A 16,594-nucleotide genomic window follows, 5' to 3' on the forward strand; every position below is an offset into this window, starting at 1 on the left:
TTAGATCATAAAGGTGGAACCCTCATGAATGGGATGAGTAGCCTTACAAATGAGCCCGCAGACACCTGCCTCGCCCTTTCCACTATATGAAGGCACAGCTAGAAGATGCCATCTGTGAACTAGAAGACAGCCCTCACCAGACACTGAATCCACTGGCACCATGATCTTGGACTTTGCAACCTCTAAAACTTTAAGAAATAAATTTCTGTTGCTTATAAGCAACCCCACTTTTGATAATTTATTAGGTAACCCAAATGGACTAAGACAGAAGTGGACATGCTGCTGTAACAAATACCTAAAAGTGTGTAAGCAGCTTAAGAACTAGGTAATAAGCAGAGGCTTGAGGAGTTTTGAGGTACATGTTAGAAAAAGTCTACTTTGCCATAAGCAGAGCATTAAGGACAATTCTGATGGGGGCTCAGAGTGAAAAGAAAGGAACTGTGGAGGAGGCCTTAACCTTTCAGACAATATCTAATTAGTTGTGGACAGAATCTTGGTAAAGATATGGATGACAAATGTCATATCTGGTTTAGATATTTAGTTGATACATTGGACTTTGAGTAAAGTTGATGCCAGAATGAGTTCAGACTTTGGGGGCTATTCTAAGAGAATAAATGGATAAGAAGGATAAGAATTTCAGGAGGGGGCTGTGAATCACCCAGTGAAGCCATGGGGACAGGGCCACTCTGACACTAGTAGAGTCACTGACATGTTATTTTAACTTGGGAGAATTTTAAGGTCAAAGTGCTATAATCTGAATGTTTATGCCACCCCAATGTATATGTTTAAGCCTAATCATCAATGTGATCTTATTAGGAGATGAGGCTTTGGGGAGATAATTAGATTATGAAGGTAGAGCTTTCATAAATGGAATAAGTGCCCCTATAAAAGAGACCCCACAGAGCTGCCTTTTCCCTTCCACCATATGAGGACACAGCTTAAAAGACATCTCTATGAAACAGAAAGCAGGGCCTCACCAAACACTAAATCTGATGGCACCTTGATCTCAGATTGACCAAACTTCAGACTTGTAAAAAAAAAAAAAAAGTGTTGTTTATAAGCTATACAGCTAATAGTTTTTTTTAAGTTGTAGCAGCTCAAACTAAGTAAGTTTTAATTTCTAAAACTATAGCAGAATTGAGATAATGAATTTCAGTCTACTTGAAGGAAACAATTAAATAATAAAAATTAACCAACTCTAAAAATGACAAGATTATAAAAAGAATTAAAATACATAAAAGGGGGATCAAATTGATTGTTAGTTTTTAACTAAAAAATGTAAGTGATTTTAGTATATTGAAACAGGTGAAATACTCCAGTTAAGAGTCAATGGTTTTCAAACTAAATTTGTTAAAAACAGTAATTACAGCTCTTTTCAGGTAATTTCAAAGTATACATGCAAATGGTTAAAAGAGAAAGAATAGACAACTACTATCCATGTAAATACTATCAAAAAGAAATTAGCATTGCTGTATTATTAGCAGACAAAATAGAATATAAGACACAAAAGCATTATCAGAAGTTTTAAAAAGTCATTTTATATTAACAATAAGTTTAGTCAGAGAGATATAACAACATTGTGCAGTATCTAATAATAAGGTCACAATATGTATGGAAAGAAGTAAACCTAGAATTAAGTTGGAGACTTTAATAAACATGAGAGGACCCCAAAAAATGGGCCCTTGTAATACAGGCTTCCTCTGCTTGGTAATTGTTCTAGGAAACTATCAGCATCAGTATAAATAAATTCTAGGTTTTTTTGAGTCCCCCTGGTACTTTTCTTAATAATGATGGGAAAAGGAAGAAAAAAATGAAAAACTTACATAACAATGGGCCTAATTTATATGCAGATAACACTACACTCAGCAATTTTTCAGAAATATATAAAATATTTACAAAAATATATCATATTAGGCTGTAATGCAAGGCCTGATAAATTTCAGAATATTGATGTCAAACAAAATATATTCTTCAACTCTCCATGTTACAAGAAAAAAATTTATATGACAACAAAACACGAGAGGTTCACAAATTAATAAGTCTCTATGTGAGTCAATAATGAAATCACAGTGAGAATTAGAGTTAAAAAAAACAAAAATACTACACACAAATTTGTGGTAAAACATTTCAATGAAACAATTAAGTGAAATAAAAATAGCAAAATAAATAAAATGTTTAAAGCATAATACATAAAGTATCAATGAAGTTAAAAGCCAGTTTGTCTGTTGTTGTTTTTACAATATAAATAAAACTGATAAAACCCTGGCAAGATTAATCAACATAAAAAGCAGAAGACAAAGCAAAAATAACCATGATCAGGAATGAAAAAAGAATATCACTAAAAATCTTGCCAATACCAAAAAGATTTTTTTTAACTTTTAATTTTATTATTTTAAAATTGTGGGGTACAATTCAGGGTTAGGTATACAAATATTCATTGTGCGGGTACACTTGTTGATGAGGAGTGCTTGCCCTTCCTCAGGCAGATTTCAGCTACTGTAAGTTTCACCTCCCTGCCCGCCTCCCCCCAGCAGTTTCCCACTACTGTCAATTCTTGTCTTATAGCATTGCAATAGTTGTTCAAGGTCCATTTATGAGTGAGAACATGTGATACTCGGGTCTCTGTTTCTGTGAAAGATTGCTCAGTATTATAGGCTCTAATTCCATCCAGGTTGCTGTGAAGTTCATGATTTTATTCTCCTTTATGGTTGCATAATATTGCACTGTGTATATGTACCACATTTTTTATCCAATCCTCTTTTGATGGGCAGCACGGCTGGTTCCATGTTCTTGCTACTATGAACAAGGTTGCGATAAACATATGTGTGCACATATCTTTTTTATAGAGTGATTTGGGTTCTTCCAGGTATATTCCTAGTAGGGGGATTACAGGGTCATAGGAAGGTTGATTTTTAGAACTTTTAGGAATCACCACACTGATTTCCACAGGGGCTGTACTAGTTTGCACTCCCACCAACCGTGTAGAAGTGTTCCCTTTTTGCCACTTCCCATTCAGCATCTGTTATTTTTTGAGTTATCCATTCTGACTGGAGTTAGGTGGTATCTCTGTAATTTTAATTTGCATCTCCTTGATGATCAGTGAAACTGAACATTTTTTCATGTAGCTGTTGGCTGCTCGTATGTCTTCTTTTTAGAACTGTCTATTCATATCTTTTACCCACTTTGGAATGGGGCTGCTATTTTTTTTTTTTTTTTTCCTTTTCAGCACATTTGAGTTCCTTGTAGATCCTAAACGTGAGGCCTTTGTCAGATGTGGAATTGAAAATATTTTTACCAGTCTGTGGGCTGACACCCTGCTCTCTTAATGGTTTCTTTGGCTTTGCAGAAACTTGTCAGTTTGATGAGGTACCACTTGTTTATCTTATCTCTTAAGGCCTGGACATTTTGAGTTTTGCTAGGGGTTGGTTGCCAGTTCCAACTTCCATAAGAGTGTCTTCTGCATTTTCTAAGGTTCTTATAGTTTGAGATTTTACGTTTAGGTCTCTGATCTTTTGTAGGTTTTCCTCCCCACTTTTTCATTTTTTGTACTGTAGGTTGGGGACTGTACTTTTTTGTAGTTCTGAGATTTAATTGAGTGGGGAACTGTGATTCAAAATCTATCTGCAGATCCCAGTATCCAAAGAATAAGAATGGAACAGGGAAGTGGAAGAAGAGAAGAGAAAGGAGGAGAGAGAGAAGAGTAAGAGGGAAAACATACAAACATACTGACTAACTAATGAAAAAAGACACAAAGACAGAAAAGAGAAAAGAAAACTAAAACATGCAATCTTATAAACACACAAGTCAACCAACCTCCCTGTTGATGTATTTTTCCCTATGCAAACAGGAAGTCTAAAGGAAAAAAATAAAAATAAAAAAATCAGTAAAATAGCAGAAACAAAGCAATTACAAAAACATGAACAATAACAGTATGAAGACAGAAAAGAGGGGGAAAATGAATAAAACAAACGGACAAAGAATAATAAATAAATAAATAAAGCAAGGAACCAGGCTTACTCTGAGATCATTCCTATAATTCCAAAGCCCTTTCATCTCTGATCTCTAGCTCTCATCACAGGCTGGTAGAGTTGCTCACAGCTAGGGTATGCCTCAGGCCTGCTGTGGAAGGAGGGTGGATCAGATCTGGACTCAGTCGGCATGCTGCCTGTCAAGTCTGCCACTCAAATCTGACCTATCTGTGTCCAATCTAACATGGGAGAGCAGCTTCTGTCTCTCTCAGTTTGATGAAATTACCTTAGGTCCCAAGGTGGAGGCTGGGCGGAGCTGACCGGAGGTGGCTGGGGCAATGCAGGTCTCTGCCTGGTCTCAGGGGGTGCTCCAGCTGGTCTCTGGTCTCACCATGGCCAGGGGCTGAGTTGGGGAAGGCAGAGTGCAAGACAGCTGGGCGCTGCAGATTGGTGTGGCATGGGGTGGCTCAGAGCAGGGCTGGGCGGTGCAGCCAGCAAGGGAGCCTGGAGATCCATGGGGCCGGGAGCTGAGGACCACCCTGGGTGGTGTAGCTGTAGTGGCAGCCGTAGCAGCACAATGGTGCATGGGACCCAGGGCCTCCAGCCCGGGGACCAGCATGGCCGGCAATGGCAGCAGTGGCCAAGCAGTGTGTGGGGCCAGGGTCTTCCAGCTTGCAGGTCTGTGCAGCTGGCTGAGGAGCAGGCTGGCAGCAGCAGCAGCAGCAGTAGCCACCCAGGGGAAGCGAGAGTCCTTATGGACACTCGCTTTCATGGAGACTCTCACTGTCCAACCTGTCCCATTGCCATCTTGCCAGAAGTCCCCCACCAAACAAAATATTACAAACACCTGTTTACCAATGCATGTATAAATATTGATGAAATAAACAAATTCTTAGAAAATATATAACTTAGCAAAATTCAAAATTCAGTTCTAGTAACTTCTTATTAAGACCATCAGCCCCATCATGGGGACTCCACACCCATGACCTCAACAAAGTTTGTAATATATTTTCAAAAAGCTTGAAGAGAAGATTTTGAAAGTTTCCAACACAAAGAAATGATAAATGTTTGAGATGATGTATATTCTAACTATTGAGATTTGATCATTAGATATATCAAAATTTCACACTATTATCCCGTAAATATATATAATTATTAGATGTTAACTAAAAATAAGAGAAAAAGTAACCCAAATACATCTCAAAGCCACATCTTCTATTAATAATAGCATTTTGAGGATTAGGATTTCAGCATATGAATTTAGAGAAGATAAAAGCATTCCAGCCATAACTGTCTATAGCTCATCAATTTTATTCCTAGGAATGTCGTTTAGAGACACTAGTACACATGTGAACCAGATTTCATGTATGGTAATGCTTATAGCAGTATGTTTCTTAATAGTCAAAAATGGAAACAATACCAATATCAACAACAGTTGAGTGGATAAAAATATATGCTATGCATGCAGTTGAATAAACGTATTGATTCCACAATACAACATGACCATAAAAAATAATAGCATTAAGTAAAAAACAATGTATTAAATGTTATAGAATTATTTTATCCATTTAAAATTCAAAAGCAGACATATATTAGGGATATGTACAAAGACAGTGATGTTTTAATGAAAAGCAAAAATGTAATGACTGTAACTATCAAGATAATGGTTTTTCTTTTCTTTGTCGGAGAAATATAGGTGTATTGATCTGGAAGAGACCTACAGGAACTCTCTGGAATGCAGGAAATGTTCTTGACATAGGTAATTATAATTATTGTAATTCATTATATTTATATTTCATTCACTTGTATTACATTTTACAATAAAATATTAAAGTGATAAAATCTGCATTTACAGTATGTTTGTTGTTTTGCAAGAGATTAGTTAACTAAATGGCATATAAGGTGAATAAACTAAAAATTAATAACTAAGTTTATGCCTACTCACTTTAATTGTTAATGCTTCCAATATTGCTTAATTTTTGATATTTTAAAAAGTAATGTGTTGGGGTTTTAGAATGTAGTCATTCTAAAACCCCAACACATTACTTTGTAAAATGCAAATTCTAAGAAACTTATTATTGTACACATTTGTTAAGTTATTTTAATCACTAAACTTCTTTTCTCATTTGGTTTTATAATAAGAACTTTTTTTAAAAGACTGGGGAAAAAAAACAACTCAGTCAAATCCTGACAGGCATCTGTGCAAAAACATTTTGTGTTTCATAAAAAAGAAAGTTACATATTAAACTTTTATAAAAAGATATCTTGTGTAGACTGTCATATGCACTAATTTTCCTCAAATTTTATGTAAATTTCTAAGGCATTTGTGACAGTGAACTTGTGTAACGTATGATTTCACATTACACTTTTGATTTGTATAATTTAAGTAAATATATTTTTACCACACTAGATGGTGCTAATGTGTTATTATAAGATAATACAATGCTCCCGCACACTCTCCTCCATACCCTAAAAGCTCATGCCTTTGTTTTGGCTTCATAGATTTCATGTTCATAGCTTTGCGTGGAAAACTTTTGTTTAATTACAGGCTGATATGTGTGTTTTTCACTTTCGAAATTCAGATCCAGTTTATGATGTTCATGTTACTAGAAAAATAAATGTTAAATATCAAATGTTGGTGTGAACATTGTGAGTAGAGAGAGAACCATTTTCCACAACTGTATTAACATTCTGATAAACATAGCTCCTTTACTTTTATTCAGGTAATGCAACAAAAGAGTAATAAAATTTTTCTCTTCAATTGATTTTATTTTAATTATTTTCATTAAAGTACTTCCTCTACTAAAAAAGTAAAATAAAAAAATCCTCCACCAAAAAAACCCAGCTCTCTCACTCCTCTGAGATAAATGCTTTTTCTTCTGGTTATTATATTTTCAGATGATACATTTATATCTCTAATTCTTGTTTTGCTAAGTGTAATTAATTCCTTTTAACAACCAGATATAAAAGACAAGGACAACTTTTTCACCACAATTTTTCACAATATTTACTCTGCATGTATGTTTGCTATATATAAAGAATTCTCATATTGACTATCTTTTTGCTTCAAAAAACACTAGCATTCTGGTGTTTTGTTTGTTTGTTTTTCCTTCATGTTAAATGATATCTTTGTTTGTACTTGCTAAATTATATATATATATTTTATATATACTTTTATATATATTTTATATATACTTAAGACCCCGCTCCATTTCCACATCTTCCTGCTGCTATCTTCAAAATCTTAGTTCTCATCATCATCATCTGTCACCTTCACCATGAAACTGCCTGCTAACTAGTCTCCAATTCTGTACTCTTCTGTTCTTCCGCAAGTAATCCTTGCAAATTCAATTACATCATTCCTGTGATTAAAATTATGCTATGACATTTTTTACTTGTAAAACATTCCTAACTTCTTACCTTGGCCTGGGAATGTCATTTCACTCTTGCTGTTATTCTCTCTGATTGCAACATGTCACATCTCCCATCTACTCACTGTGCCAAAGCTACCCTAATTTTTGTTGTTGTTTATATTTTGTTTATAAGTTTGTCTCAAACTTTTTTTTCTTAAATCTTTTGCACACATTGGTTTCTCCTCCTGGAATAATTTTTACTAAAGACTTCTGATGATTGGTTTTGTTTCATCTTTTAGGGCTCTACTCAAATATTATGTCCTCAAAGTGATTCACTTATTTCTAGTCCCCAAGGCCAACCCATCTAATGTCTCCACATACTACCACTCTCTCTATTTTCTCTTACCTAATACTATACCTCTTTCACAACATTGTTTACAATTCTATAGTTATTTTTCTGTTTATCAGGATTTTGTCTACCCCCCACATCAAAATGTAAGCTCCCCAAGGATGAAAATCATCTCTGCCTCTCATAGTTAGTGGAAGAATTTTCATTAATTTTCAGGTCTTCACATTTCAAATACACTTTCCTGTCAACTTTTGTTCTAATTCTCAATATACTGAGTATGATTAATCCATGCAATAGCAAAAGTATTTAAAGTAATGATTCATTGCATTAAATTATAACATTAATTAAACGTACCTTATGACATGACTTATTTGCCTGAATTGACTAACAACTAAAATGTTTAAACTCAATTAAACCACATTCTCAAAGATTTATAATTAGATAATAAAGAGCTATTTAGGTCCAAGTAATCAAATTGCCAACATATATGTATAACAACCACATTTGCTTGACTTAAATTGGAGATTCTTGAAGAAAATAGAGCAGAAGCTTATTAAATAGGCAGGATAAGTATATTTTCAAAAGAAGGAAAACATTTTTTGAGGTATGATTTATCTTAAAGCTTAAAAAAAAGCCATTCCATTTTCCTGGTTCTACGATCTTGAGTAAACTAAGTTTTCTTGTATCTAAGTATTTACTTGTGTTCAAACAAGAGAGTTGCCAATTAATTTTGCTTACAAAACACTGGCTGTGTGAACTTATTATTTATTTGACTTTATTTTCCAATAAAAATTACTTTTAGCCCATAAATAAGGAGTTTGAATGCTTTTGAATTTTGAACAAGAATAGGAATCTTTTAGTTTTAATTTGAGGGAAACATTTATATAATTTTGAGCAAAACTAAAAACAAATACAATTAATATTTTAGTAATCATAACTTACCTAATTTTTATACTTACAGATTTTAAGAAGGTATTATTGATGTACAAACATCAAGCTAATTATTTACTATTGACATACAAACATAGACCTAATAACTTAGTTTCAATGCCAATATATCTCTAAATTTTTATTTGAAATATTTTTATTCAAATGAAATAAATTATGATAAAATTATATATTTGAAAAAACTGTAATTCATTTTGTACCAGATTACTTTGATAGACTTAAAGTTAGTTTCTTTGTTCAACTGCTTTATTTTTCTAAAATTATTTTGTGGAACAACAACTGCAGCAAAAACAAGAGTTTTTGAGCAAGAGTTATAAATAACATACTTCTAAACTTAGTAGACATTAGGATACACTATAAATCAAAACCATACAATCAATCTGGGGGGAAAAACAAATGAACAGAATGGAAATAGCAAAAAAATAGATATTCTGCATTACATTTCTTGCCTATCTTCTCACTGATATACATTAATGTTATTTTTACAGTTATGCCTCGGTATATTCAGGCAATTGGTTTCAGGACACCCATGTACACCAAATTCTGTACATATTCAAGTCCCACAGATGGCTCTGAGGCATACATGAAAAGTCAGTCATCTATAAATATCCACTAAAATTTTATCATTGTTTGATTTTTTAAAGACACATAATAAATGAACCTAATGCTTCTACGTTGCTGGTGGGAACGAAAACTAGTGCAACCTCTTTGGAAGACAGTGTGGCAATTTTTGAAAGAACTAGAAATTGACCTTCCATATGACCCATCAATTCCCCTATTGGGAATATATCTGGAGGAACGCAAATCATTCTACAAAAAAGATACCTGCACACGTATGTTTGTTGCAGCTCTATTCACAATAGCAAAAACATGGAACCAACCATGCTGCCCATAGAAGCTGGACTGGATTTTCAAAATGTGATATGTATACACAATGGAATATTATGCAGCCATAAAGAAGGACAAACATGAACTTTGCAACAACTTGAATGGATTTAAGTTGATCATACTCAGTGATCTATCACAGAAACAAAGAACAGAGTGATGACATAAGCAGTCTTTAGATAGTTATCATAATACTACATGAAAGGGATTAGCAGTAGTGGGAAACTGCCAGGGGAGGGAGGGGCACACCTCATCAACAAGGGTACCTGCATAATCAGTGCTTGTATATTTAATCCTGAATTGTACCCCACATCTTTAAAATAAAATTAAATAAATAAATAAATGAACCCACACAATCCAAGCCCATGTTGTTCAAGAGCTCTTACATGCTTACAAATGATATGATCAAATTACTCAAATAATTTTTGTAAATAACATAAGAATAAACAATGGCCATTTGAGAAATAATATATAAACCTGTGAAAATAAAAAACCAGTTGTAATAAAGATTTTTTAAAGAAAATCTAGCAAAAGCAGAATAGAAGTTACATTGCATTTAATAAGCGTTTAAAAATAAGATTATATTGTTAAAATGTAAAGGCATAATCATACAATTTTTCTCAAATGTTTCTAACAGTAAAAGAGCAGGAAGATAACTCCCTAATCATAAAAAGCAAATGGGAAAATAGGTGATAGCCATAAAAAATGGGCAGAAGAACAAGTATATCATAATTAGGGTTGAAACAAGTTGCTGTCAGAACATAGGCTGAAATTCCACAAGTTTTCTTGAAATGTAAAGTATTCAAATAGCTAGTTCCTAGTGCCAATAATTGTTTCATTCACAAAAAGAAGCTTTGACATAGGGTGACAGTAAAATGAAGAGCTTGAAAATTGTGTATTAGGAATGAGTTAGCATTCAAATAATTATCAGTGGAACTTTGGGGATAAGCATTAAGCAAAAGGAAAAAACAAACACATTGTACCAAGTTTTATCAAGTAGTACCTGTGAAACTTCAATTGATGAAAACAATAGAAATACAAAGATGATTTTAACCTTCCAGTTTTGCAGAACTACTTTTAGTTCTCTTATATACACATGGGGTTTCCTGTCTTTAATGTCCTCCTTGTCTTCCAGCTAACTCCAATTCAAAACTTTTCCAGGATGCCATCTCACCCTTGACATGTTTGTCTCTTCGTTCCACTTCTTACAAGCTAGTTCTCCAACCTTATCCTACTTCATCCATCCATCCCAATTTGGGTTTCTTGCCTTTACCTAAATGGTCCTACGGTAACCTTTGTTTATCTCAGTCAGTAGTTATATGATAAAATGCAATATATTAATATAATAAAACACAGTTCTCAATTTTTTCCCCATTAAATAATCATCTCCTTTTGGAAATCCCATTCATAGGGTCTAGCACTTGGCAGTCACTAAAATAGTGATAATTGAATGAACAAAAGAACAAATGAATGAATGAATAAAAATAAAACTACCTGGGAGTCTTTACATTTTATCTGTAGATTATGAACAACTTGTAGAAGGGGCATGGAACAACTTGTAGAAGTAGACAGTAGCAAATGTAAAGGCTCTGATGTACGCACTCAGGAAACTAACATCTGTAATTCCATTGTACATCTGATGCGTGTGTTCCAAGTTTAAATTTATGTTATAGTTTTGAAAGTCAAAAATCACTTCAATCTAGCTCAAAAAAATGCTTCTAGAAGCATTTGAAAGAATATTTCTATTACATACTAGTCAATCATTTTTCTATCTATTACATAATACATAATCACTTTTCTATCTATTACATACTAGTTAATAAGGTTTATTAGAAACTTGGCTCTCCAAGTAAAAATGCCAAGACAAAAATGGTCTGTCAAATTGCTTTTTGCTTTCTTTTTTATTGTTTCATTTTTTTAAAAACTCTGTTACTTTGCTTTCTCTGAGCCATTTTTATGTCTCCTTACAATTTTAGGCTAAACTGTAGCACTTTTGTCAATTACATCATCCCTTTTCATGGACTATGTTTTGTTAAGAAATGGGCAAAGTACATATTAGTTAACTGAGCACAGGATAGACTGGTTGGCGGAATCTCAAAGGTCTAGTCAGGAGGAGGATGGCGTGTGGGGGAAGGAGAAGGAGGCATGGCTGGGAAAAAAGGAAAAGTGGCAAAGACTGCAGAATAAACAATCAGGAACTAAGCAAATAAAAGTGGGTCAACTTAGACTTTGGCTCAGATTTCAGGAACCAAAGACCAAACATGAAGAATATTACTAATCTGCTTTTAAACTTGTATTTTGGAACTTATTTCTACCCAAGAATAATTTTAGTTTGCAATCCTTAGATATTTCAGTTTTACTTTAAAATTACATGCAGGCAAAAGAGTAGCATATGCATTCCCAGGATACGTTTAAACTTAAAATAAGCCAGGCTTCCCTTGGCAGACATCTCACTCTCGTGCCATTGCTGTGGGCATTTTCTCTACCCCTTCTCTTAGCACTCACTGTAACACTTAATCTAACAGATCCGTCCTACCCGGGACTATCTCATCTTCCAGAATCTCTTCGTCCTACTTTTTATCCTCCTCATCATCTATTTTTTAGCCTTCTTCACTAAAATTTTTGCAGGGAATTTGTTGTTACTTACTTACTTACTGTGAACAATACTAATTTTAACTATCCTAAGGCATTTATTCAGTGTATTTATCATTTCATGTAAATTACAGATTGGTTGAATACATGATAATTTCAATATTAACATGAAAAGTATCTTAGGAGGGGAGAAGATATTGAAGACAATTGGGCCATTGTACATCTTTAAATCACACCATATAGGTAAATACCTATGCTACTATCTATGAATATGTGGGGATTTTGTAGAAGACGTGTTTTGTTTTTTCTCTTTATGAGAGAAAGAAGAACAAAAAGATAGAGAGACGTGCCAGAGCTGACATAGGTGAAAGAAACCACCTGAGGGGAAATTCTTACTTATTACACTGAAATTCAAGTATAGAATTTAAGATTATAAAACTCCATCACACATTTCCTGCATTAGACAATGATGTATAACAGTCACATACATCCTTATAGGAGATAATTTGTATCGATTTATAATTAGTGTATATAATATTTACAATTTTATCATTTTTTCTGTATTAGGATTAACTAAAGTTTGAAACCATCTTGTATCTGAAACAATATAATTATAAAGAAAAGAATTATTTGTCTGATTTGAATGGAGTTCCTCAATCATTGATCTATAAAACCTTTTAGGGTCTCAAAGAACTTTTTGGCCTAAATCTTCTGGATTAGAAAATACATCTGCCAAAACAACACAGCCTGTACTTACTTGAACATGTTTCAGTAGCATTTTAATTTATTCACTTTAATCATTCTGGAATTTCTAGACTGTGGTCTAATTTCAGGTAGTACACAATTATTAGACTCTAAATCTAAAAAAAGTCTGCTTGGTCATACTATATTCCAAAAAGTTGACACTATGTGATATAATTTGAGAAACTTATTTTAAACTTTGTCCTGTAAATCTGACCCAATTGTTAGTGGCCCATGGTGACCCCCTGAGTCACACACAGCCTTTGACAACAAGGAGATAATTAATATTCCTACACAACTAGAAATGTGAATGCAGACAAAGCATTGCATTAAAAAAAGTACTACATGGTATGCAATATAATAACAAGGGGAAACAGAAAGCTGAATCTATAAATCATTCCTTTTGGCTACATTCTTCCTTAGTAATCAATAGTGTTTTTTAAAGAATGTTCACTCTTAACAGGGCAGAAGAAACTTATGAAGTGCTAAAATACTATGTCTAGTTTAGTAAGCAGATTGTGATCGTATTCAAACTGTCTTTTCTCAATTTCTCAATTTTGTATTCAGTGTTCAAAGTGAGAAATAAAAACAGAAGCAAATATTGAAGTATATGTGAATTTGTTTTAATGATTAAGGCTACTCTGTTGAGTAAAAATTATCTTAGAAATGGTAGACTGATAGAATTGTTGACATCTGAAACTAGTTTAGTTTCAGAGACTATTTGGCAAACAAGAAACAAAATAAGAGTTTTATATCTACTGAAAATTCATGAGATTTTTCTCTACAGGCTTATACATTGTATGTGATTTTACGAAAATTATGAGCCTGACCTAAGCATTGCCTTAAATACTAAAATTGTACTTTATCTGTTAAGAAATAGCCAACTTGATATCATTTTTACTATAACATATATAGTTTTGATGCTTCATTCATCATCAGATGCTGATACATTTAAACATATATTGTTGAAAAATAAAATTCAAGTGAAAAAGTCAGCAATAATCAGTTACATAAATGAGTTTAAATCATTATTGTTTAATTATCGCATATACTTTGTTACACACTATTTTAAAAATTTAAATTCCACTTTGCAATAAAATTGAAACAGTTCCATTAAAATTGCCATTCATTCTTGATTTTCAAAAATTATAAATAAAACAAATCTCTCTTATATGACGTGTTATCTACATAAAATCTGAGCAAACAGTATGTAAATAATTTAAAAGCATTTCTATAAGCCGGGCTCAGCCTGTAATCCCAGCACTTTGGGAGGCCAAGGTGAGAGGACTGCCTGAGCCCAGAGGGTCGAGACCAGCCTGAACAACTTGGTGAGACTTCATCTCTACAATAAATCACACACACAAAAACAAAAACAACAACAACAAAAACTAGCCGGTATGGTGGCGTGTGTCTGTAGTTCCAGCTACTTGGAAGGCTGAGGCGGAAGGATCACCTAAACCCAACAGGTCAAGGCTGCAGTGGCTGTGAGCGTGCCACTGCAGTCCAGCCTGGGTGACAAGTGAGACTCCACCTCAAAGAAAAAAAATTTCTATAGAGTAAAAAAAGACAAAAACATGTATACAAAGAAACAGAAAAATAGAAAAAGATGTTTGTTATAATTGGTAACATTGGCATTGTTCTGGAACTCTTTGGCAATACAAAATTGTTTTATTTTAAAATACTATTTGTATTACTTATGTGCAAGAAAATGATTATCTTCTTTATTTAAAAGGTGGCTGAATATAAAGCTTATAAGCTTAAAAAATCAAGCAATAACATATTAGAAAATATAACTGAAAAGACTCAATATTTCCAAAAGTTTTAGACATATTTCAATAAGTTTTCAAACATTACTAAGGGCTATAACTATAAAAACATATCTGCCTTTACTTTCTAGACTGAAAGACTCACAGTCAGAGAGTTCATGTTATGTGCTAATATTCTTCAGTTCCTAGAGTCTATGTACTAGGCACTCAGTCAAAATTTGTTAACTAAGTGAAAAGATTTGGGAAACCATGAATAATGTGTGATTCATTTGCTTTAAAAATGTTGATCAAATATCTATCACATAACTGGTTATCCATCATGAACTACAAATGCAAATCTTTCCCAACAATAAATGATTTAGTCTATTGAAAAGCAGTGATAGAATGAATTTACTTGCAAATCCAGAAGTTGTCTTACTGATATCAGAAAAAAAACCTCCTATACTCATATTCAGTATTTCAAACAGACGTTGATAATGTCTTACATACAACTACAAAAAAATTGTTGAACAACTTAGATTTTACAAAAATTGTATAATCAACTGTGATTCAAATTTATGTAATATTTTTACTCCAATAATACACGACTTTTTTTTTTGAGTTGGAGTCTCACTCTGTCGCCCAGACTGGAGTGCAGTGGCCGCTCCCGGCCACCGCAGCCTCGACCCGCTGGGCTCCGGCGATCCTTCCGCCTCAGCCTTCCCAGTAGCCGGAACTACAGGCATGCGCCACCACACCCTGCTGACTTTTTGATTTATTGTAGAGATGAGGTCTCGCTGCCCAGGCGGGTCTCGAACCCACGGGCTCAGGCAATCCACTCACCTCAGCCTCCCAAAGGCGCAAGATTACAGGCTGAGCCACCGAGCCCGGCTAATACACGACTTTTATAAGACTTTTAAGGTCATGGCAATATCAGTTGTAAATGATGAGTTTTTTCTTAAGGAAGATTTAAAGTTATAACTGAAATAAATTTAATCATTATATAATTTGAAGGTTTTTATTGACTATGTATATTCACATACTTCTTAATACTTTCACACAAAGCATTTTGGTGAAACTTCTAAGCAAAAAAGTAAATTATATTTTATGATAATAACCAGGAAATTATTATTCCAGATTACAGTTTTTAGAAGCATTTAAAGTATTTTCTGCAATTTTATATTAAACAAAATTACATAAATAATCAGATATATCACATAAAGTACTTATATTTATAAAACTTAACAATGTTAAAAGTTACTTAAATGTCAAGCTACAGAATAGTAATTAAAAAAAATTTTCTAAACCAAATTCTTAATACCACTTTGAAAAACACCATTAGCAAATGTTTCAAAATATAGTCAGTTATAAGAAGAGTCTTTCTCTTTTAATCTTACCTTCTGCTACACAAAAAGACCATAACATAAGCCAAATAATCTTTGCTGGAAGTTTCATTTTTTTTAGCTTTTGGGAGTACATTTACTAGCTAATACTGCTCACACCGTCCAGCTCTCCTCCTCTAAGAACTGTGATTAGTGCGGTAAAGTTCCTGTTGCAAAAGAAAGTTGAAACTAGACGCTCCGCCCACCAGACTCTTTTGCAAAGTAGATGAAAAAAACCAACCACAAGCCCCAGCAAGGCCTGAGTTTGAACTCAATTTTCATTGCATTCCCACTGAATGTTAATACCATGACCTGCACTTGGAATTTTTCTTATAAACCAAGGCAAGTTATCCGTTGGAACATGTTCAGGTTCTTGGAATGTGCAAAACAGCAGCTGGTAACGTCCCCTGGATTGCATAAACTTTCCAATTATTCAACTCAATTTAGGTCTATTGTGTATAAACTTCAGAACTGGAAATAGCAGATACTTTAAAAATAATTCAAAAATCAAGAAATTAAAAAGCTTATGTTTAAAACTTTACTATATTGAAGTATAATATGCTTAAAGAAAACATTGGAAAAAAGTTTGCTGAATATTGAGAAGGTGAAAACACTTATGCAACCACCACCA

The 16,594-nt window shown here is 33.6% G+C and overlaps 1 protein-coding gene across 1 annotated transcript in view; it reads right to left on the reverse strand.

Moving 5' to 3' along the window:
• The window catches only part of CFH (complement factor H), a 65,232-nt gene extending 49,075 nt beyond the window's left edge, over positions 1 to 16,157 (reverse strand). The window contains exon 1 of the mRNA XM_021709455.1: positions 15,979 to 16,157. Within this exon, the coding sequence (XP_021565130.1) occupies positions 15,979 to 16,060 (82 nt within the window). The 5' untranslated portion in view covers positions 16,061 to 16,157. The remainder of the gene's footprint in view (positions 1 to 15,978) is intronic.
• Positions 16,158 to 16,594: the final 437 nt, after the last annotated feature.

The sequence above is a fragment of the Carlito syrichta genome, unplaced genomic scaffold (assembly GCF_000164805.1).
Source record: "Carlito syrichta isolate Samal-C Ts95f unplaced genomic scaffold, Tarsius_syrichta-2.0.1 Scaffold234365, whole genome shotgun sequence".
In the NCBI taxonomy this organism is placed as follows: domain Eukaryota; kingdom Metazoa; phylum Chordata; class Mammalia; order Primates; family Tarsiidae; genus Carlito; species Carlito syrichta.